The sequence below is a fragment of the Paralichthys olivaceus genome, chromosome 18, assembly GCF_024713975.1.
Source record: "Paralichthys olivaceus isolate ysfri-2021 chromosome 18, ASM2471397v2, whole genome shotgun sequence".
Classification (NCBI taxonomy): Eukaryota; Metazoa; Chordata; class Actinopteri; order Pleuronectiformes; family Paralichthyidae; genus Paralichthys; species Paralichthys olivaceus.
The window spans coordinates 15,507,441-15,531,188 of record NC_091110.1 but is presented as its reverse complement, the minus strand read 5'-3'; the positions used below and the strand labels follow the sequence as shown (position 1 = coordinate 15,531,188).

Here is a 23,748-nt window from a genome sequence, read left to right as displayed (position 1 = left end):
GAACTGCTTTGCTGCAACTGTTAACACCCCCGGAGTCTGTTTGTGTGTTTGTGTGTGTTGCTTTAATACTGCTAACCGCTAACAGACATTAGATGAAACCAAGTCTTTAAGATTTTAATTGTGCAGTTGATATGTTTTAACTCGGCTGCTCTGGTTGTTCCAAACTATTGATCTGACCAAGTGTTGACCTCAGTGAACTCCACAGCATTCATGCTTGAGCACTCTTGTGTATTCTTGTGTGTTCTCGCGCAGGTGGCCTCTAGTTTTCGGTGTATATCCTGTGTTGAGGGCCATTTCCGTGGATACAAGTTAGCGCAGCTTCCTGGCTTCCTGTTTAGATAACCTGTGGGTTCTGATAGGATTTTTATCCAATCAGTCACTTCCTTTTACTCTGTAGCAAAATTTCTTAAAAAGTGACCACTGCAGCATCTTTTATTTTGTTACCATCATCCAGCAAGACAGGAGGGTTTGTTAAAGAGGTGTGTGTGTGAGGCTGAAGAACTAAAGAGGGCGTTACCCTTCACTGAAGGCTCTGAAGGACTCAGCAGTTGGAAGCTTTTGTGCAAAAGTTGCATATTGTCTTTTCATTTTGCTTGAGAGGCATTATATCACTTCTACTGCACAATAGACGACGGAACCTTTTCACCTTCCTTCTCAAATATCAACCAGAATCAGATTCAGAATTATGCTTCACTTTAAATGTGAAACCTCAAGTTCTGCATATTCGATCGGCCTAAATCGATCGAAAATGAAGAGTTTGTTTTGAACAGAAACCACTCATCTCCTCCTCCTCCTCCTCTTATGTGCTTCAAAGGTGAAAAGTTCACAGCTTGCTCTTTCATGGAGGAAGACATGATCTCGCTATTTGTTTGTCTGCATGGTGTGTTCCAAACGTTTAAAAACTATTTTCACCAAAATAAGGCTGAACCCTTTTTTTAAGCCTGTCAGTGGACCAATACGATTTAAGAGAGAGAATTACATTTAGTTTGAAATCTAATATTACAAAATTAAGATCCGCTTTCATACTCTTGGGTGTCAGCATGCTGCTGCTGGGTGCTGACTTGTCCATCAATGGGATTCATTTGTCTCTAGTCCTCCTGCAGTGGCCAGAGGTTTTGTTCTGACCTGGTTCTTCATTGGGTTGTTCTCTCTCTCTTCCCATTTCACGCTTACTCTCTCGGTCAATTAAGGCGAAAAAATGTCTTCGAACATATTTGTGTTTGACCAGCGATGCTTCAAAATCACAACAGACGGAGACACAGACTTTAAACCCTGGAGCTACTCAGCACATAAATACTTCAAAGTCCAGTTCCATGTTAAATTACTTTTCTTTAATTGTACATCTAATAATTAGTGTGTGAATGTTGTGTATCGTGCAGCTGAACATTAATGTGTCTCTGTCAGGCTGTGGTGATTAACTGTGCCCTTTGCTGTTTCTGATCAATCATGATCAATATTCCATGACATAAGACGGCTGCGGGCGCTGCTCTGTATTGATAGTGTTGACCCAGTTGCATATATTCAGGCAGACACATGCACATGAATCAACTGTCACATACGCTCTTGCTGTTTTCCCTCAGTCTGACTCTTTCTTAAACAATATCTGTTTTCATCGCTCACACTACAAACCGGACTCTAGTCGTTAGCTCTTCCCTGAGTAAATCACCAGCGCTAATATAATGGCACAAGTGTCTGTGTGTAACATCTCTATCCGGGAGTTGAACTCTCCAGTGCAATAATTGGGTTACTGTCCCAATTTTCTGTGACCGAGTTCTCTTGATCATATGGCTCTGAGTTATTTCTGGCCTGGGAACTCACCAAGAAATTTTAATTTGTCATTTGAGACGAGGATAATTGAACTGGACAGGGTGCGGCACATCTCATATTTGATTTATTTTTCTTTTGTTGGTTATTTTTAGAAATGCAATGATGTCACTGAGACAAATTCATATTTAGAAGCAGTGGGTGGGACAACTACTCTCTGTTACCCTGTGACAGGAGGGGCAGCTGATAATGGGCACACATGGTGTTTGCATGGCTTCCTTTGCAGTCACAAAGTAGGATAACCTCTTTGACCTCTGGACCACCATGCTCGTCCACTCAACAGATTTCCAACAAAAATAGAAAATAATTGTGAGATAGGAAATTTGCCCTAATTTACCAAGGAACAGGATGTCACGATTTGCATTTTGTGGGCGTAGCTATTGGGCTTAATTGAATTTAAGGTGGATGTTGGACCTTGGCAGATGTATACAATCTACTGAGTGCCATTCTATATTCATTTGGTTTTCAATAAGACATGAGATGTGCAGATGGTTCGTACAGGTCACAGATGTCCCACAGTTTCTTTAATGCATGCATTTTTATTTATTTCTTTGCACGGGTTTTAAAAAGAAGTTCAATAAGTGATATTTCATCCCTCACGCTCAGAGAAGACATGAATGGTGCTGGTGCATTTCATACATTTCTGTCGGATAAGGCTGTAAAAATGGCTTTGTCATTTGCTTATTTTGCTTTTTAAAAAGATGAAAATGTAAAGCTCTAATTTCTGAAATGCACTCTGACGCTGGCACCGTCCTCCATCATTTAGCAGCTGCTGACACAGTATTACTAATCGCTCTTGTAAATTCGAGGAAAGTGTTTCCACTTGCATTGCGTCTTGATGTTGTAGTGTTTGAGTGGAGAAAGTGAACCGTGACTCAGGTCAGCTCTGGTTTCTGACCAGCCGATCCTATGACCCAACACAAACACACACACACACGCATGAAGTTTTAGTGTGAGCCAAGACGTTCGTCAAATATTTGGTTCCTAAGCACGTCTGAATGATGCTGTATAAATAAGGTTTTACTGTTTTCAAGGTGAGCAGGCAGTGAAACAGCATCGTGTGTCCTCTAAAAGCACTAATGATAAAATACTTTGCAGCTTTAGAGGCTTTCAGCTTTCATTTCATTTATTTTTTATTAAAAAGGTGAATACAACCCTCATACCAGACTGAGGCCTGCACTGATGATGACGGATGAAAATGTGACCCTGTCATCGTCACCTCCTCCTCTTTCGTCAGTCATCATCTCTTCATCACTACAGCCCCCCCCCCCCCGCCTCGTAAACTCAGTTTTTGACAGGAGCTGTGGGTTAAAGGGAAAATGGAGCGAGAGACATACATGTAGAGCTGAGGAAGAGAGGGTTTGGTCATACACAGGAAGGGAGGAGTGGGGAGCCACAGGGTGGATGTTATTGGTGTGTGTGTATAGGAGAGCCTGTACAAGAGGGGTCTTTGTGGGTGAGGGCATCTGGAGAAATCCACACACACACACACACACACACACACACGCTCAGCCCATGACATCACAGCTTGCAGAGCAGCCAGAAGGAATGTTACTGAGAAAGGAGAGGCTTTGTGGAGGAGAGGAAAGAGACGGGAGGGGAGGAAAAGGAGGAGAAGAAGAGGAGGAAAAGGCTTGGCCAGGGAAAAAGTCTGGCACTCCCACTATCTGGAACAGGACGGACCGAGGCTAGACTGAAGGGAACAGACCTGAATGGGATAAAGCTTATGAAAAGGAAACACACATATGTAATATTACAAAACTAAAGGAGGCTTGCGTTTGAACATTACAACATGGATTTACTGACATCGCTAAAATAGAGTACCTGTGAGAGCAACAGGTGAGTACCACCGAATCCATTTTTATAATCTCTTTAACGTATATTTGGCAGTTTTTCCTTTTTATTAAATCGATTTTATTTGAATGAGAAAAATGTGAGAAAGGTAGGACACAACTCCATATAATACATCGAATTTACAGTCGCAAAATATTCTGTGTATTTTTTGGAAATACTTCAGCTCATCTGCTGGCCAAGCCGTTAAATTTTTATAAAGTAGGGTGCAACTTGGGAACGGAAAAGGAGGAGGAAGTGTCAGAATACACTAAAGTCCAAAACCAGACGTTTTAGTTTTTAAAGTCTTATTTCTGTTGGATTAGGTTTAGTATTCATGTCAAAGTTTATCCAGATGTTGCAACATAATGCACTTTACCCTCTACACACCGATTTCTCTGCTCGGTCCAGCTGTTAGCCCCCTCTGTCAGCCCACCTGCCTATCTGCTGACACTTCCAGTCAGATAAAGCCAGTGTGTCCATTAATCACATGTTTAGTTTAGTTTATCAGTGACGCACCATCGCCGTTATTCAGCTTCTACAAACTGTCTCTACCAGAATCGTGAGTAAGTGCAGGATAGCACTGGGTTGGCCTCGGTTCACAATCCAGGCTGTTTGGACATGAGAGCACCAGGCTCCAGTTACTACACAGGATCATATTTAGCCAGGAGACAGAGCCGGGGGGAAACGCTGACTGTTCTGGGTTACAACAGGAGCTCAGTGTGTCTTGTGGACGTATATCATCAGGCTTTGGTCTTTACGTTTGCCATGTGTTCTGACCGCAGTGAGCGCTCCAGCAGGCGACTGTGAAGTGATAGTGAAAGATGGAGGTTATCAGATGTAAATAGAGCGTGTGGGTTTCCTCTCATGAAGTGTTCGGGTGTATTGTCATTCGGGTGATTGTCTTTAGGCTTATAACCCCCCCCCCCCAGAGTCTCAGGCGGGCAGCCAAGTGTATGTGTTTAAAGTGTGTGTGTGTGTATTTGTGATTTTTGTGCATCACAGTCGGAGAGTAAGTATTTCCAGATGTGATGGACGTGAAGACAGACAGAAAATGAGACAGCAGCAAAAAACTGACTCAGACTGACTCACTTTGTACTAATATAGTTCTGACGTTCCACTGTTTATTGATTCCCACTCCTTTTATTAACCTCAACAGTTTCATACTTCTTTTGTACGCTTATGTAAATGTGGAAGGATGACATCAAGGATCTGAAAGTAAAACTGCTATTGTGCATGACAGGACCAGGAAGGCATCTGCTGTCTCTATATTTAATCCTAATCATATTTCTAATCATAAAATCAAATATTTCCTTTAGGATTAGTTTCAGGATCTTAACTCCACCCATAATATTATCTTTAAAACCACGTTTGAACTATTAAATGATTTAAAACCCAACACTAAACTAACGGGCACAGGTATTAAACTGTAAGACAAAGACAAGTTTTAAAAAAACAAATCCAATAATCAAAACACAGAGAAGCACTATGAGAGAAGGAAATGCAAAGAACGCACAACACAAAGTGGAGGAGAAACTAAAGTAAATATCTGCAGAAGTGCAGAAAAGCCTAAATACACACTGAGGGGAAAACATTTAGACGCAGGTGAGTCACACTGAGACAGGTGCAGGTCGTCACAGTGGTGGGAAAAGCATGAAGGCAGGAAGTTTTAAACAAGGGAAAAAATTACTACAAAATATAACTGAAAGTGAAAACATGAAACTGCTAAAAACGATAACTTGATCTCAGGTCAGAACACGAGACGTGACTGAACCAATCGGAACATAGCTATGAAAGTTGGGCCGAACTGTGGAGGATGATTTTCCTCATATTTTCTTCCTTTTTTGAAAAAACTGAAAACACGTACAGTCAGTATTGGTCTGTTATGTCTCTTTATGCTATAATTCAATATTAACGTAAATGTGACATGGACACTTGGCCTATCTTCACATGCATGAGACACACCCACACATTGTCCCTCATCATCAAGTCCCATTGAGGACAGACAGCTATGCCTGGAATGTCAGTTCACCTTAATGGAACACACATGAATACACACCTGTGAAACAAATACACTCTTGAAAGAACACACTCTCCTGCTTGCATGCACTGCTGGACAACTACAGTCATGCACACACACACACACACAATGGAGTGTGAGTGTGTGGGTGTGTGTGTGTGTTTGTGCATGTGTGTGCAGGAGAATAGCATCACATATGAGACATTCCTGTACTCGAGTACTGTTTTCCTGAGGCAGTAACAGGATATCCTCCCCCTCTGTACTGTCCTGCTGCTGGACACTCTCACACATTCCAACACTCACACACATGCAATATACACAACGGGTCAAATATAAGAGGATGGAAGACCGTGTGTGCGTCCTCACTTTGTCACTTCATGTCATGAACACAGGCTTCATATAGAAATGGATGTGCAGCCAATGCACAGGCCCCTGAAAACTGTATTCTCTCAAATCACCAGTAGGGGTCAACTGTATTGGTTGCTAAAATAAGTGTGTTTCTGTTGAAATCTGAGAAAATGACTCTTAGCCAGTTTCAATACTTGTTGTTCTATATCTATACTCATATTGTGATTAGACAAAGAACGGTATATGCTGAAATTAAAAGGTGATAATGTTCCGTGTGGCTATTTGTATTATTACACAGACCCACAAAACCACTAGCTGTAGACGTCTGACTAGCCCTGCTATCTATTATTAGTTTAGTCGTCTGTGTTCATGCCCCTTTTTCATTTCCTCTCTAGCCTCAGAGAAAAAAATACAGTGTTTTTGGTTTTTACTCAAACAAACTGCAAACACAGGCTGGAATGCAGCACATCTGCAGTGAAGAGAAACTGACACAGATCAAATCCCTTATACAAGAATCTACAGTGACACAGCAACAAGGGAGATAATGTTTTGCGTATAAAATGTCATCGATTTTAACTTTGAAAAATGAGGAATTTGCATGTGACTGAGCCAGATGGATCAGCAAAACGCCCGAGGGGATATCTTAGTTTTTTTCTTTCTCACATGAGGAAAGGAGGATGAGAGAGCTCTGAAGAAGAGTGGAGGAGAGTGTAGCCTCAGTATGTGAGAGACAAGAAGGATTTTGTGAGGACGCAGGGCGTCATAATCCACCATGTGACTTCACTGACCACTGTTCCCTCACTGGAACACTCCCAGAGCGGAGGGAGGAAGGAAAAGATGCACAAAGAGCAGAGAGGGGCTCAGCAGAAGAGGGGATGAGAAACCAAAAGATAGAAGAGAAAGAGCGGTAGACAAGGAAATGAAAACGATCTAGATTTCATGATAAATTACTCAAACTAACTAAAATCTGCTTTTCGAACTTGCACACATTGTTCGTCTACAGTTCAGATCACTAGAAATACCATTTAAAACACTCTGACCTTTAAAGTGTAAGAGGATGTAAAAAGTCAAGACTTCCTCCTCATGGCTCCGTGTGTGTGTTTAACTGAACACTGATCTTATTCACTCAAGTGACCCTCATTAAATCCCAACACACACTTGGCATGTAACAAAGAGTGGGGGCCAACAGCTCCTCATGGAAGTAAACACACCCTCAGAGTGGAGGTGTAATAAGCACAAGGCAGTAAAACAGCCAGAGGAGCGTTTGTTTCGTGGCTGCACACAGAAACAGAGAAGTCAATAAAAGACAGGAGCGTGCACATGAAGCTTCTGGCTAACAATGTGTTGGATCTCACAAAGAAGACAGGGTCACAGGTTTGATCCCTGCAGGCCAGCGTGTTTGACATGACGCTGTATTATGTCTTTGATAAATCACACAGTTGATAAAAAATGTGTTAATCACAAAAAGAGCCCAAGCTATTTTAGATTTGGCCAATAAAAATCCACAATATGAGCTTCTTATAGATATATCGTTATCTGCGTTGTTTGCCGAACCTTTATTTTACAGAATCAACTATGCAAAAGAAAAAGTAATTTTAGTTCTGTGAAACTTTTTTCTGATGATTTCTTCCAAAGTAGAACAAAAGCTGAACTAGATTTAGAGTCCATCAACAAAAACCCAGAGCAGAAACATACTGAGGAAACTGACCTGGACTGAGCGGACGCACTGACACAGAGGACGGGAGTAGAATCCAGAAGCGAGGCCGGGAAAACTAAACACAGGTTAAACACATGAGGACAGGTGCTCATGAGGACAGGAAACAGGAAAAGGACAGGAAGTAACTAATGAGGAAAGTGGCTTCAAAATAAAACAGGAAATGAGACAACTTGAGGGATGACAAAAGGTCACGAGGATGGTGACACAAGATAATGAATAGAAAACACAAATCCAAACCCATAAACACGAGTCCCTGAGAGTCTTTCAACAAACCAAATACCAGATGCAAGGATTTGATTGATTGGTTAATTTTTATTATTGTGTCATGCACATTATGTTCCCAAAACAGGCTTACAAGACACATTTATCTAGAAAAAGAAAAGCATTAATAACAATACGGCACAAATAGACTGACTTATAATAACATGATTAAATTGAGATTGTAGAAAGGAAGAGCCTCTGTATTGTTGTACTGTGGTAAATCTTTGTTTGCAGTAGTTATAAAGCAGCAGCATGTGTATTGCTCCCCCAAGTGGTGGGAAAAGTCAGAACACACTCCTGCTGCAGAGGTTCAACTCAATACACTGTGCTACTGCAATGCAGACAGACATATGTGTGTGTGTGTGTGTGTGTGTGTGTGTTAGAGAGATTATTATTGTGGAGAACATCAGATTTGGATCTTACTCTGCTAAAACTCGTTGTAAATTCTGGCTTTGAGCAAACATTGTTCATTTGATCACAAGTGTGCAGCCCCTCCGTTCTGTATCTCTAAACCACACGCCCTCTGTCTGTTTGTTTGTTTGTTTGTGTATTGACAGAAATCGTGGCGGGCAGCCGAGGATGTCAGTGACTCTTCACCGAGAGAACGAGCCCTGAAGAGCGTCAGTTTCCAGGAATCGGTCAGCGTTATCACAGACACGCCCGCAAGCATGGAGCTGGAGAGCCAGCAGATGCAACATGGCTGCCTCAGCAGTCCCAATAACCGACCCCACGGTGAAGTCGAGACCCCTGACAGCGAGGTGGTTCAGGTACGCAGGCTCCCAGAATCCGATTCTTAGAAATCAACATTGCAAAATGTTTTCAGATTCATTTTGTGCTGAGTAGAGAAGTGAACTAGTTCTGTCAGAGTCTATGGTTTTTCAGAATGTCAAACCTCTTATGTTGCCTGATGAATATGCACGTACAGACATGTATGCTGTAGTAGCTCCCCCTACATTCATTGGGATAAAACAACACTTTTTGTTCATATCATTATAAAGTTATATGACTTATCATCCAAATAATATTTTACACCCTTCCTCTAACAGTAAGAGACCAATATTGTACAAATTCTGTCCACTACAGCAGCCTGATTATGTGCTGTGTCCACAGGAGATCCGTTACCTGGACCAGGTGTTAGACGCAGCCTCTGAAACACCCACTAATGGAACCTCGTCTCCGTCAGATCACAACAAACCAATCAGCATTGACGGAAGCTCCCCCTCTGTCTGTGTGTCAGCATCCCCTCCTGTCAATCACCAGCCCGTCATCGTCGAGGGGCACAGACAGACCACGTTCATCCACGAGGACGACTCCCCCGTCAGAACCAACGGGCACATGCAGGGGGAGGAGTCGGGGCGCGGCAGGGCGAAGTTTGAGCTGAGGGCGTTTCAGGAGGAGAGGCGGCCCGCGAAACTCTTTACCCCCGGAGAGGAGCAGCAGGTCAGGGTGACGAGGACACGACCCTCAGAGGAGGTGAGCAGCAGATTAAGTATTCAGACCGCAGAGGATATATAAAGATGGACGAGGATAAGGAAACTGTTTTAAATTTTAAAATCAACAGACGTAATTTATGCATAACAAATACTTTAGAAAACTTGATACACACAGATATTTTCAGTTGAATCAAATGGGACTGTAGTTACAGAACTTTGACTCAATATGAAATAAGCATGGATGTTGTCTCCTTTCAAATTCAAACGAGCTGAAGAGCTCAAGCTAATCGCAGTTTTTTGTTGGATACTCTGTGGTGATTCTTCTCCTGCTTTGTTGTCTCTGTGCAGGTTCACGAGTTGGAGCGTGAGCGTCAGGAACTGATCAAAGACCAGGCTGTGAAGAAGAATCCAGGCATCGCCCAGCGCTGGTGGAACCCTCCTCAAGAGGTGGTTTCCAGTTGATTACGTGATTTCAGTTTGAATTCTGCTGCTTCCTGACAAACTGACTGACAAACAAACTGGTTCTTTGCTTTGGGTTTTTTTTTTCTTTCCAGGTTCCTTTGGAGGAGCAGCTGGATACAGAGCAGCTGGAGTCGCTCAAGAAATACCAGGAGAGGAAACAGCAGAGGCAGAATTATACTTACACATGCACACAGGTAACACACACACACACACACACACACGCACTTTGACGATGAGGATTACTTTCTCGTTACATTTCTGTCTCCATCTCTATCTGCAGCCACAGGTGTCAGGCCCGCCCACAGTGGTGACCTTTGACCCCGAGCTGACCAGGAAGGAGGACGTTGTGGAGAAGCAGATTGACTTCTCCTCTGCCAGGAAGCAGTTTCTGCAAGGGGAGGTGACAAAGAAGGACATAGTTCCTCATATATATTCGGCCAAACCTTTCTCGAAACCCACGACCAGGATCAGCCAGGGGACCGGTGACGTCATCGCTGACACCGGAGAGAGTCACGTGACCTGGTCTGATGAAGGAATCGCAGGTGAATTCACGTGCGCACGAGCCGTCATGAAGATCCTGCGTGAGGAAGAGGAAGGGAAGGGTCATTTCCTCCCGTCATACAACCCAGAGGAGTCCGACTCGGGATTGGACGACTTATCTGTCCGCTCTCAGGACACCACAGTGTTTAGCTTGGATAATGTTTCCGACAGCGGGGCTTCGCTACCCCCTACCCCACTGCCACTTACTCCGGTGTCACCTCCCACCCCCCAGCCCACCACACCAGTCAACGGGCAGACCAATGGCAATCCAACAGAAGACGAGCTGGAGTACCACGCTGGGGTGCTCGTCCAAAACGCCATACAAAATGCCCTGGCGGCTCAGAACGGTGGAGAATGGCAGCCACTGGACTTGGATTCTTCACAGTTCAGCACTCCAGTGTCTCCATCCTCAGCTTCAACCAGTAGTCCAGTGCCAGTTTCCTTCTCCCCTGTGTCTTCTGGTGGAGCTCCAAGTCTCCAGTCGCCTGTATCCTCCAGTCCAGCTCCATCCAACCCGTCCCCTCAGCCAGAAAGGCAGCCAGAGGTGAGAGTCAGTCCCGAAGAGAAACCGTCAGAATTGCTACAGACTCAGCAGCCACAACTCCAGACGCCTTCCCCACCAGCATCTCAGACTGTCTCACCCCCGCAAAGACCCAAAGAAGGAGGCCCCAGGATCAAAATCCAGTCCTCTTATGCCAGGGCGCTTGCTTCCTCATCTCCGGCTCAAGCTCCTGCCTCAACAGCTCCCGTCTCGAGGCCGACCCCAGTTTATCGCCAACCTTCTCCTCCGAGCCCGGAGAAACCGGAGTTCAGCTACTTCAGTAAGTACTCCGAGGCGGCCGAGCTGCGTAGCACGGCGGCCGCAACGCGATGCCCAGAGCCGGAGGCGGCAGCTAGCGGTCCGTTCCGCCTGCGCTCCAAGAAGCAGCGAACTTTTTCCATGATTGAGGAGGAGATTCGAGCGGCTCAGCAGAGGGAAGAGGAGCTAAAGAAGCAGAGGGAGACGGTGCCTGTGGTTAATGCCCGCCCCGGCAAGGCCTCCAGCAGCAATCATGGACCTGCGAGGACAGGGATGAAGAAATCAACCATTACTCCAGCAGATAAGATGAAGAGCAACAGTCTGCCAGCTAGACTCACACTGACAGCGAAGACAGCACCAGGTTAAATGTTTAAAAAATAAAAAACTTAACGTGATCGTGCCACTTCAACAAACTTGTCTGACTCTTTGTGATTTTGTGTGATTCGCAGGAAAGATCGAGAAGGTTCGTCCAGTGCCGCCGGTCTCGCCCTCACCCTCTGAGGGAGCCCTGTCTGACGCCGGCAGCGAGGACTCTGGGGGATCACGACCCAAGAACTACATGCAGACGCTTATGGAAGACTTTGAAACACACAAGGTGAAGAGGAGGGAGAAGATAGAAGACAACAGTGTAAGTATTCAGAGCTGAAGAGGATAAAGGACAAGTTTTACATGTCAACCATCAAAAATCACAACAATAAATCACAAGAAATACATTTTTGTAGGTCGGCACAATTGTTAACATTATTTTTTGTCATTTCCTCTTGAAATGTAAAAATATAACACCGCTATGTCCCCAAGAAGTATGAATGATTAACATCTTGACATTCCACCTAGATGATGAAATATTTCTCAGTTAGTGAAAGTAGCACAAAGCGGTGGCTTATAATGACTTGTCATTTGAATTTTGTAAAGTCAGCATATATTCCATTATGACTTGTTGGTATTAGGAAATTCTGTGCAACACCAAAGGGAGTTTCCCCGCCTGAAGCAAAACAGAATACACAGGACAATAGTCACATTTATGACCATGATCCATGCAAAGCCTATGCAAAGACATCGTGCTTGAACTGATCATGTTGCAGTGCTCTGTGTTTTCTCGCTGCTGGTGTTGTTGATTGTTTATCCATGATCACATGTGTTGACTTTGTGTACTGTTGCTTCTCTCCTGCTGGTCGGTCAGTATGCCCGTTTGCTGCTGGCTAACGAGGTAACCACCGAGGTACCTGTCGCTCCCCAAACCCGTTCACTCCGTCCACTCTGTTTACATCCACAGACCTGGGTCAGACTCCAATCAAAGAAAACCTCTACTGTATGTCGTGGACGGTTTCTGCACAGTTTAAACACTTCAATAACAGAGTAGCTTCGTATTCTGAGAGGTAGCATCTCACTGTTTCCATGGCAGTTTGTGTCTTGTCATCTCAAGTCTAGTTCAGTTTTAGGAGTGGAAATGAAAGAGGCTTAAATCTTCTAGAAATGAAACCGCTGCAGATAATATAAATGAGAATGTGAAGAAAACCTAAATCTGTTTCTATCTGGTCCCAGGTCTGCTTGTGGTCTCACTGCTTATTGTTTTGTGGTGTTGGTGCTGCATGTGCCTGTCCATTGATGTGTACACACACACACACACACACACACACACATACACACACACACTTTGGCTTATATTTATCTTCTTCTTTATATACAGTCTAGTGATCATCAATGTGAGGTCTTATTTACAAATGAGAGCATCAATGCTTCCGTTACCAGCTACTTAACTGGACTCAGTTTAATGAGAATCCTCCTCCATCATTTTAGATCATCATCCTCTGTCATGTCAGATCTCAGCATCGCACCTTTTACCCGCATCCACTTCACCTTCACCTTGATTCCTGCTCACAGAGAAATGTCCCCCGTGTGTGAAGATGGGTGTTTGTAAGAGTGTGTGTGTGTGTGTGTGAGAGAAAGGAAGAGAGAGAGAGAAACGGTGTTCGAGGACTAAGTTATGAAACAGTTCTGGTGTTCAAGCATGATTCTTTTGCTGTAATTGTGAATATTAAATGTGTTTGTTTTTACTGTCAAATGGTGCAGGTGCGCTTCATTTTGGTTTTTATTTTAACAAATGTGGCTCAGACGTGAAACCGTCATTGTGGGACGACCTAACCGAGCGCTCCTTCAGTGTTTGACATCCACTGCATGTCTCCTTAAAGTCACTGTGGTGTGTTTTGTTTTTGTGACGGAACAAAGCATGGGTTTAAACGACTTCTTAGCTCGCAGCAAAATGAACGTTCGCACGTCTGATTGGATGTTTTGTGTTCGTCAGGTTCTGGAGGCCACTCGTGTCACCAGGAGGAAAAGCGACATGGCGCTGAGGTGGGAAGCCGGCATCTATGCCAATGAGGAAGGAGAGGAGGAAGAAGAGGAGGAAGAGGAGGAGGAGGAGGAAGAAGAGGAGGAGTGAAGCGGCTCCTTTTGAGAGACAGTTAAGGGACTTGGGTGGAAGGAGGAGAAAGAGGAGGATGAAGGAAGAAACAGGAGGAGAAAGGACAAAGAAAGGAAGGAACAGTATTTATTTTACTCATAGTATTCTGATGATCACGTGAACCGCTGCCTTGACCGATGGCGCTCATGGAGGAGATGGATTTTTGGACCTGATGACTGAAGAGGAGAACGTTAAGAGACGAAGAATATGTGACATTTGAAGTGTTGCAGTGAGTGATGCAAGAGACACTCTGAAAGGGTATTATGGTGGTTTAAGAACGTTCTGCAGAGGCTTATATGGGACAGAAGGTTTTTTATTAGCTGGTAGACGCTGAATGACTGAAGTATTCATAGGATTTTTCACTTTCTTGATGAAATGCGGGCTAAGATCTAAAGATTTTATTACGACAGGTTGCCTGAGACTTGATGAGAATGATGGTTTTGGCAATGTGCGCTTGATGAAAACCCCCAGTGATCTTTAAAATGTGTGAGAAGACGATGCAGAAGAGGAGCGGGTGTATGCAGAGTGAAACTCAGACGTGTTTTCTGGATTTTGGGACGTATAATCGCGACCTGGTTTTGATGATACTGCAGAGAGGATTTGATGTTTGACAGGATTCTTACCCGAGCATCATTTTCCGAACCCGTAAAGTTTTAACGGCCTGTATCCTGCGGTGCCACAGCCCGTCACAGACAACAAGTCGCTCTGAGCTTTCCTTTTCAAGCACAGGCATTAAATCTCAAGTGGCCACTTTAAGGCCGCTGCACACTAGAGGATAATTGTGGTAATTTTAGACTCGATTTGCCCCTTTGTCACGTCCAGTTGGGAAAACCAACAGGACGTGACTGTGCCGATTATCTGCCCAAATAATCCTCAAGTGAGGAGTTAAATGAATCTTAATGCTACCGGTTGAGTCTGAGCCTCCCTGATCATATCATGTTTGATATGTACGGTTCCGACAGAAACCCTTAATACAATAGAGAGCATTGGTTTTCTTCTGAAGTCATGTTTAATCACCAGTTCAGAAGGTGGCGGTAATGCGCCTAAAAGGCGTTTGCCAACCGCAACCGGACTGAAGAAGAAGAAATTGCAAGTTTCTGTGAGATTTGAAGTCTCTGAAAATGGCCACAATCAGTTTAACTTGTCATTCTGTCTGTGGTTTCCCACGTTTTTAAGATCAGTCAAGTTAAAAATCCTCTCGTGTGCAGCAGCTCTTTAGCGTCAGCCTCCTTGAATCATTACAAAGCCTGCGAGGAAACCTGCGAAACGAGCGTGGAGGTGCAACTTTGCCTTAAACCTGTCAGTTAAAGGTTGAACGCATGACACGTATGATGTATTTTATCCTCTCCTATCCTGTAATACTATGTTTTTGGTAGACGTTAGAGAAAATACGCAGCCAGATATAAACAAAACACAATTCTTCAGTATACAGGAGGAGACGGGCCGGGGGAAAGGGAAGCTAACTGCAGGTTATGTTTGTGTCAGTATGTGTTGAATAAAGAAAGGGCTGGGTCCAGGGTTTTATATACTTAAAAAAAAACACTTATTTTACCTTCGCTGGCTCCGTCGACCTGTGCTTTCTGATGTAAGCAGTTGTTTTCATGTATTATACCGAGGTAGGACTGTGTATTTGATAAATGATCTAGCTGAGGATGAAGTTTGAGGAAAAATATTGAGGAAAAAAAGCTTTTTATAAGAAAGTTGTTATACCAAAACCGAATGTTGATATTTTAGAGAGAAACAAACTGTCGTCCTGAGCTCTTGAGTCTATTTAAGAAAATAAAAGTACAGATTGTGTGCATGGCATTACGCGCGTTTCCTGAAACAAGCACACGACAAGACGCAAACAGACGATCAGTAGCAACGGGCTGAGCAGACGTCTGTTCATTTTACTTTCTGCAAGTCGGGGTTGTCTATTTTTTTTAAGCGAATATATTGATTTTGCAGAATGACGTGATTTTGTGTTTTGTTAAATGGACGAAAAAGAGAGTGTGATGATACTGTGGAATGTCCCGATGTAGAAAACTATGTTCCCGTTTCAAATGAAATCACGAAACACAATCAGAATAAGTGAGAATTAAAAGTAGAAATGTAGTTGCGGTGTTTCTAAACCACTTTTCAGTCTTTATTTTGAAGCCTTCTAGATTATTATCCAGGATTATGATATCAGGAGTTTTTACTTCCTGTATCTCAGAGGTTAAAGTTTTGATCAAGTGTCCTTCAGCAAGGCCCGGACCTCTCTGTCTGCTCACGCTGAATAAAATCCAATAATAAATGTCTGAAATTCAAAAGAACACTTGAGTAAAGAAATCGATTGCAGGATGTGTTCTATCACTTGATCACAATTATTCTGTATTGTATTTATAGGAAAAGTCCCAGTTGGCAAATTACGCCACTTGATTTTGTTTGATGAAAAAACCCCTCACTGTGGTTCCAGAGAATCTTCCTTGTTCTTGTTTTTATAAACTACTAATAATATATAAAACTGGGGGAAAAGTATTTAAAGGTAAACGACAAGTGTGTTTTTATGGGAATGTAAAGGAAAGTGAGTTGTTGAGCTCACAAATGAAACAAGACAGTTCTGTGTTGCTGATTCTTTCGCCACAATATTAATCTAGGATTTTCCAGACATGACTCAAGCTTTCAGACATCTTTTTTTTTTTAAAAAGCACGTTAGTCATTTCGGCTTTTGTAGTTTTCCAAAGAGACATTTTAAGTTGAAATGTGAGCTTTTATTTCCAGGATGAATAACGGATCCTTCGTGATGAATGATTTTTTTACTGTGGCCTATTCTGGATCCGAGCTTCCACTCAAAACTTAATTCACAGCACAATTTGTTGCTTTTAATTTCTGCAATTCTCACTAAACATGTTTGGAAAGGTAACAGACATCCTGCCCCCCCCCCAGAGGAGATATAACTGTGTGATTTATTATTATAATTATTATTATTATTCTGCTTTTGTTGTTTGAACTGACGGTGCAGAGAAGATTAATTTATCATTTAAAAATGCTGGTAGCTTGTTCTCACACCGAGCTTCAGTGTGTGACAAAACAATCTTGATCCATCACGTGTACGTGTATAACCTCTGTCCCTATGTTAACCACTTGTATGCTCATACTCTGCTTTGTTATTTTATAGCACGTGTAAGGCTCACAGTTATACACCTACTATACATATTATGAATATTTTCTCATTAAAAACAAAACGTGTAGATGTTGTGTGTCTGAGTGGTTCATTTGCACTCACACGCTTTTATTTTGACACCAGTGAGACGAACAAATGTCTGTTGTTGTCCTCGTTTAGGATAAAAACTTCACCTCCTTTCAAGTCGAATTTGAACGCTGGGGCTCAAGGACACTTGGATGACATCACATTAGCAGTATGGAGGCATGTCATGTTTTTTTTCTATTGTTTTTCTACGTTTGAAGAATTGGTCACCATTTACTTCAATTGCATTGGATTCAATGCTGTTCACCCCTGAAACTCCAGAAGTGTTTCTTGGACTCTTCACCCACCACTCCACCTGCACAGTGGTGGGTGGATGATGACTGCATCTTTTGGTCAAACTGTCATTTTAAGTATAATATTGTTAAAGTAAAAGAAAAATGTGTCTTGAAGGAAAAATCCATTAAAACCAACCAGTCAAAACAACAACAGGATCTCAGAGGCAGTTTTCTTGGAGATTAAAAAACATAAAACCTTGTTGAGATGTTGAGTTACTTTCAGTTTGGACTGTGGAGGAGGAAGTGGGTGTTGCAGGGTTTTCTCTGGTTCGTGTGTTCAAACATCCTCCAGATCCTCCAGACTTCTGCTTCTCTCTCTGCCTGAGGCTTCGCTCTGTCAACACCCTGGTTAAAATCATGGTGCTGCCGAGCTGCTGTCAAATGATCTTCGCGGTGGTCCGTCAGATTGAGACGGTCGTCGTGCTGGAGCAGCTGGCCAGCTGCTTCTTCGACACCGCGCTGCTGCTGGTCGTCAGAGACCGAAGCTCCAACGCCTCGTACCCGGGTCTGTCCGAGGAGGCGAGTCGGCAGAGAGCCATGTCCGACTTCTACATGACCTACAACCTCATCGTCAGCCTCGTCCCCATCTTACCGGCGCTGCTGCTGGCCAAGCTGAGCGACCGAGGCAGGAGGAAGGCCCCCATCGTGGTGCCCCTGGGCGGGTACGTGCTGTCCCGGCTCGGGCTGCTCCTGGTGCTCATCGTCGGGCTGCCGGTGCAGCTGATGTTCGGGGCGGCGGTTCTCTTCGGGCTGTCCGGCGGCTACAGCGCCTTCTGGCCCGGCGTCATGACGCTGGCGTCGCTGGGCTCCACGGCCACTGACCGCTCCAAGGTAACAGTCATTTAAATGTCCCTCAATTAAAACGATTACAAGATGAATACATCATCTAAAGGTAAGAACAAAACACTAAAGGGAAGATAAATGATGGCGACACACAAAATCAAGAGGAAGCCAAAGGTTAAATGTAAGTTTTATAATAATAATAATATAACTCATTATTCTTACACTTTTACAACAAATGCCACTCTACAGCCTCATGCTTGATTTGATTGGTTTAATTGTTTGGAACATTTTAAAAAAACATAAAATATATTTGTAGAAAGAACAAAACAAGAATGAAAAATGAAAAAACTTTCAATGAGAAAGATGAATTAACAAATGATGAAGGAGTCAAGAGGGGTGCCTGGTTAACCCTGTACCTCTAATCTATATCAATACATCAGTAATTCATCTCAAATGTACTCAAGTCAAAGTAAAAGTACCACGTTTACCTTTCTACCTGAGTAAAAGTAAGTAGGTACTTTTTGATACACTGAAAGTGAAAGAAGAAATCTGTGGTTATTGCAAAATCCTGCAAATTGGCACCGGTGACAACAACAGAGAAACTCATACATTCAGATCAACAGCAACGTTCCCCATCGGGTTGAGTTTGGACGTGAGGTGTGGATGGTTTATAAGGAGGCTGGGTGTCCTGCAGGTGCTGATGAGGGTGGAGCTGCTGTACGGGGCGGCCGGTCTGGTGGGCAGCTTGATCTCGGGTCATCTGTTCCTGGTGAACAGCTCGACTCTGGGAGACGGAGTCGTCCTGCTCATCGTGAGCACGCTGCTGAACCTGCTCATCTTCATCCACTCCATAGTGCTGCTGCAGGTCAGTGTGTGTGTGTGTGTGTGATAGGAAGAGGAAGTGGAAGTGTGACGTGTGTGTTGTGATTGTTTCCTTTGTGATATTCAAATTGTCTTCATCTTTTTGTCCCTTAATTCAGCAGGGAGTCTTACAATAGCCCAAACTGGACAAACTAAACATCTTTTGAGTTTTTATGATGACTGAAGCTCCCACAGGTTCTCTTCCATGATTGGAAGGGGAGGCTGCAACATGCAACTTCACCACTAGATGTCACTAAATTCTACACACTGAACCTTTAAGTGTGTGTGTCCGTCTTGATTGAAGGTGAAAGTGTCCAGCAGTGATGAGAACGGTCACCTCCTCTCTTCCACATCCGATAACGCTGCCTTTGCAGAGGCGCCTGGAGGAATCAACAGGGTGAACATGGTTCTGCTGTTCGCCACCGCCTTCCTGTACGACTTCGCTGTGGGCGGAGCAGTAGAAATCCTGGGCGTGTTCGTGTTGAAAGAGCCGCTCAGCTGGAGCGCCACTCAGGTAACATTTCCCAATTTTTGTTTGGGTATTTTGTTCAGTAATAATTATTTTCTTATTTTTCTCTCTTTCTTTCATTAACTTTTTGAAAATCTTCCTCCAGGTCGGTTATGGGAACGCAGCCGGCTGCATTATTTTCCTCACCAGCTTCGTCGGGGTCATATTGTTTCGCCGCTGCTTCAGCGACGTCACGCTCATCCTGATCGGCATGGTCTCCTTCGCCTCGGGAATCTACTTCATGTCCTTCGTCACAACAACCTACATGTTCTACCTCGGTGAGACCGCGTCCCCCTGCGTGACGCCGTTTTCTTTTACTTGGAAAAATACAACAGAAGCACAATCTATAATCACCTCCTCAAGATTTGTAAGATTATATTGATTCATCAGGTTAAATCCTGAATTAATAATACAACTTCTTTTCATAACTTTGCATATACTTGCTTCTAATCTCTCAGAGTTTGAGGTGACGTCCTCAGTTTGGTTTGTTTTTTAGTTCAAATCCTGAATAAACTCAGAAAACAAATTATAACATTTAAGAAGCTGGAATCAGAATTTTGAAGCTTCTTTGCCGGTGATAGCTTTGGACGGAGACATTAGGGTTCAGGTTATCCGTCCATTTGTCAATTGTCCCGTTCTCGTCAACACGTTATCTCAGGAATGCCTGGAAAACTGATTGAAGGTTAAAGGTCAACGTTTTTCCACAGATCTGTCACCGATGGAGAATTGTTTGGGTTATTATCATTTCTGCTGTAGAGTTAAAATACTTTGTTTGTATTTCTTTTTTTTTTCATTTTTCAGAAAAGTGTTTATGTTAGTTCTCGAAGAGTAACAAAGGGGAAGTGAATTCAAATGATCTGTGTTAGAAGTAAATCTGTGAATCTATCACAAACGGTTCTAAGAGGATTTAAGTTGTGAAAATCATAAAAATAGGAACCAAGATCAGGAAGTGACAGTGAGTAGAAGTCATAAACATCTTGTTCTTCCCCACGCGCTCGATACACCAGACGCTGTTCATGGCCTTGCATGTTCAGTCTATTAATCCAGAGACGTATCTGTTCCAGGGTGTTCTCATTGTGCATCTTGTTAACGTTGAGGGGGGAGGGGGAACGAGAGGGAGAGAAAAATAATGACTGAGTGTTGATTTCTCCGCAGCTCGCTCGCTCAACCTGTTTGCTCTCATTCCGATGCCAACGATCAGATCTCTGCTCTCACAGCAGGTTCCATCATCCTCATATGGTGAGTCTGCAGCCTGTGTGTGTGTGTGTGTGCTGAAGATGGTGTCCCCACAAACAGCCACAGCTGCTACCGACAGTCGCAAACTGTTTTAGATTATTAAAGGGTCCGGCCATGTAAATTACCAAAAAAGACAACTACCAGATTTTTGCACAGAGATTTTAGAATTACACATACACACACAGATTAGTGATGTGTGCTGGAGTTATCACTGGGTTATTTATTTACAGGTTTTCCAGTGTGTTTGCTTAGACGTGATCTCAGTCCAATGCAAACACCTGAAATACCAATCTGTTTCCAGACCACACACACACACCAACAAGGAAAATAAAATTCCTCTCAGTAGTATCTGCAGTAATATCTGCCCAACAGTCCCAAACTTTGCACCAAAGTCTCATAGATATCTGAATACATCTAAATATGACATTTATTCATCAAGATCCAGATCTAATCTCTGGGTGAACTGGTGAAAATGTTAAAAGATCCAGATCCACACCAACAGTGAATACGTTCTTTCTTCACTAATACTCTGACTCTGCACCAAGTTAAGAGGAAATCCGCCCCCAGGTTTTTGTATAATCGTGCTGGAGCGAAAACTTTAATTAAATCAATATTTGGTGCGACCACACTTACTCTTCAAAACATATTTACTCTTAGCTGCGACCCAGCAGTTAATGGCAGCTGCATATTTACTGCACAGACATGAGACTGATATTAATCTTTTTATCTGACTCCTGGTAAATAAATAAGCTAATTTCTCCAAAGGGTCAAACTACTCCTCACTCCTCCTCCCTTCCCATCAGGCACCACTCTCACCTCCCTGCAGCTGACTCTGAAGTTCGCCGGTCTGGCCTACATCCCTGCCTATACTAAGATCTACCAGAGAACCCTGGATTGGTTCCCAGGCTTCGTCTTCACTCTCTCCAGCATCTTTACTGTCCTGGGAATGATTCCCATCAGGTAGACTGCTGCACATCAGAATATCAGATTTACCTAAAAATCTTGTTGCTATGATAAAACCTGAGCCACAAACTTCTCTTGTTTCCTCCCTCCAGCATTGTCAGATGCAGATCACCTCGGTCTAATCAATGCTACCGAAGGATTCAGGGCGACTGATTCACCAGCAGAGTTAAAATCAGTACAAGTCAGACGGGAACTGAAACATGAAATGAGCAGGAGACTCACTTCCTGTAACTGGAGGCACCTCAGGAAACAAGTTGTAATGCTCTTGTTGTAATGCTGTTACACGACGTAACACAAGTTTAATATTTTTATTAGCATTTTATGAGACGTTAAAGCAAAACTGTGCATCTTTTTAACCCTAAAATAGGAAACGTTTTAAAATGTTTTCTCTTTTGCTCTCACTCCTCATCACGAGAAGTGTGGAACAGTCGCAGCTTTAATTGTCAGTATCTAGTTCAAGGGTGATGATGTGGTGCAGATCAGTTCAAAAGACTCAGAAGTCATAAAAAAAATCTGAGTTCATCTCCAAGATTCAGCTGGAAACTTTTAAAATCTAAAGAATTCTCAACAGTTTTTGTGAAGTTGCTACAGCGGCAGCTCTTCTGGTTAAGGAAGCCGGGGATCATGGGTAATATCCCCGTTCGGTTGTGTTTAAGTTCAGTACGAGACACAGTTGATTGACTTTGTTTCTATACACGAAAACTTAAAGACCAAAAGAATTCATCCCCTCGTGAGGCTGCAGGGGGCGCTGGTGCTCAGTCCGACAAACAGGTGAAAGCAGTCGAACGTCGTCGACCAGTGGATTTCATCAAACAGTGAACTTGGTGTGAACTTCCTTAAACTGATCACACACGTGTTCACCAACTCGTTCACACTGATTTCAACAGTTCAACAGAGTTCTCAGTGATTAGGTCAGATATGTTTTTTTAATACTGTGAAAAGATCATGTTTGCTTCTGTGAAACAACTCACACTGTCACATTATTTCACATATCACATCAAATATATTTCAGGTCTAAAACTAGATTTATACCAGGATTTCAAGGTTTTATTATTATTATTATATTTCCTGTAACCACCACGCCTGCTGATACAGTATAAGAAATCTTATATCATTTCTAGATTTGTTTGACTGACGACTAACAAAAGTCGATTGTTGTGACCAAATCAGGAACAGAATCTGTGTTAAATTCGTTTGTGTTGTGCTGTTGCTGTGTCATTCACGTGTCTATGTGCTGCAGGACAGTTTAAAGAGTTCTTCACACTTTATGTTTATTGGTTTTTAGTTTGAGTTGTTTTGCAGCAATTGTTACAAACGTAGATTTGTAGATTCCAGTCACTGGTCCTCATACATCATCAATGACTGGACACACAACTCAAATGTTTTAATTTGAAATAATTTTTACATTTGAAAGAGATGTGAAAATACAAATGTTATGTCGTGAGATTAGAGTTAAAGAAATGCACTTAATGTTCGATAGATTGCAGCAAGACTTAGAACCTGCAGGTCAGGAAATGCTGACAGGGCAAAGAGAAAAATTGCTTTCGTTAACACTTTTGTTTTTTCTACTTGTGACAGATTTTAGTCTCCTTTATTTTTCATTTGGGTGTAAAGCACTTTAAACTGAATGAAACTATTTGAATGGTACTTTTGAACATTTTATATCGACAGGCACATTGCCTGTGCATTAAATTACCACATGTATCTTCAGAAACATTTCCAAAAAGTAATATTTTCATAAAATACTTAGATATGATGTTTTTTTATATATAGAGTAATTAGACATGAAGTCACATGTCCATGTTTTGTTCTATGAGACTTATATTAGAGCTGAAAGGAAGAAAAAGATGTTATATTAATTATTTTTATTGTATGCATTGATTCACTATTGCACTTTTACGGGTTTATGTGACACCATTAAGAAAAGGTTTCTATTCTTGTTTCTACACATTTTATTTTTTATTTTTGATGTTAGTCTGAAGGGTTAGGGTTAATATATTTGTAGTCATGAATAATCAAGATGTAAATTGTTTAAATGTCTAGTTTTGTTTTTATAAACATTCTTTAAAACATTGATTGGTTTTTAATTAATCTGTATGAAACTGGGTGCATCATAATTTAAAATTCTGTTTTATTCTGCTAATAAAAAGATTTAACAAAAATTCTATTTATTATTGCATTTTACTGAACCTTCCTGT

General features: G+C 42.6%; 2 protein-coding genes and 1 long non-coding RNA gene across 8 annotated transcripts in view; 2 read left to right on the top strand and 1 right to left on the bottom strand.

The window, feature by feature from the left end:
• The window catches only part of LOC138405439 (uncharacterized), a 74,078-nt gene extending 65,518 nt beyond the window's left edge, over positions 1-8,560 (bottom strand). Inside the window, exon 1 of the long non-coding RNA XR_011239174.1 lies at positions 7,731-8,560. This is a non-coding gene — a long non-coding RNA (uncharacterized lncRNA). The remainder of the gene's footprint in view (positions 1-7,730) is intronic.
• The window catches only part of palm2akap2 (PALM2 and AKAP2 fusion), a 69,587-nt gene extending 52,680 nt beyond the window's left edge, over positions 1-16,907 (top strand). For 3 of the 6 annotated variants that reach the window (XM_069514013.1, XM_069514009.1, XM_069514012.1), the window contains 8 exons: positions 8,558-8,767; positions 9,111-9,473; positions 9,782-9,880; positions 9,988-10,089; positions 10,176-11,595; positions 11,684-11,862; positions 12,415-12,453; positions 13,537-16,907. In XM_069514013.1, coding sequence (XP_069370114.1) covers positions 8,558-8,767; positions 9,111-9,473; positions 9,782-9,880; positions 9,988-10,089; positions 10,176-11,595; positions 11,684-11,862; positions 12,415-12,453; positions 13,537-13,674 — 2,550 coding nt within the window. In that variant the 3' untranslated portion in view covers positions 13,675-16,907. The remainder of the gene's footprint in view (positions 1-8,557; positions 8,768-9,110; positions 9,474-9,781; positions 9,881-9,987; positions 10,090-10,175; positions 11,596-11,683; positions 11,863-12,414; positions 12,454-13,536) is intronic. The other 3 variants (XM_069514014.1, XM_069514011.1, XM_069514010.1) reach the window with 2 other exon arrangements.
• A 12-nt stretch (positions 16,908-16,919) lies between these two features.
• Positions 16,920-23,712, top strand: LOC109626280 (solute carrier family 46 member 2). Its single transcript, XM_020082069.2, has 7 exons — positions 16,920-18,030; positions 18,677-18,847; positions 19,148-19,357; positions 19,458-19,629; positions 20,507-20,590; positions 21,391-21,547; positions 21,643-23,712. Exons 1-7 carry the CDS (start codon positions 17,557-17,559, stop codon positions 21,701-21,703), a joined length of 1,329 nt encoding a protein of 442 aa, XP_019937628.1. The 5' UTR covers positions 16,920-17,556; the 3' UTR covers positions 21,704-23,712.
• Positions 23,713-23,748: the final 36 nt, after the last annotated feature.

What these genes read in the sequence shown, in the direction of transcription:
- LOC109626280 (XM_020082069.2), top strand. Translation starts at nt 17,557, where the DNA reads ATGGTGCTGCCGAGCTGCTGTCAAATGATCTTCGCGGTGGTCCGTCAG. An exon ending in AACCTACATGTTCTACCTCG is followed by an intron (nt 19,630 to 20,506) that starts GTGAGACCGCGT and finishes ATTTCTCCGCAG; the next exon opens with CTCGCTCGCTCAACCTGTTT. An exon ending in GGTTCCATCATCCTCATATG is followed by an intron (nt 20,591 to 21,390) that starts GTGAGTCTGCAG and finishes CCTTCCCATCAG; the next exon opens with GCACCACTCTCACCTCCCTG.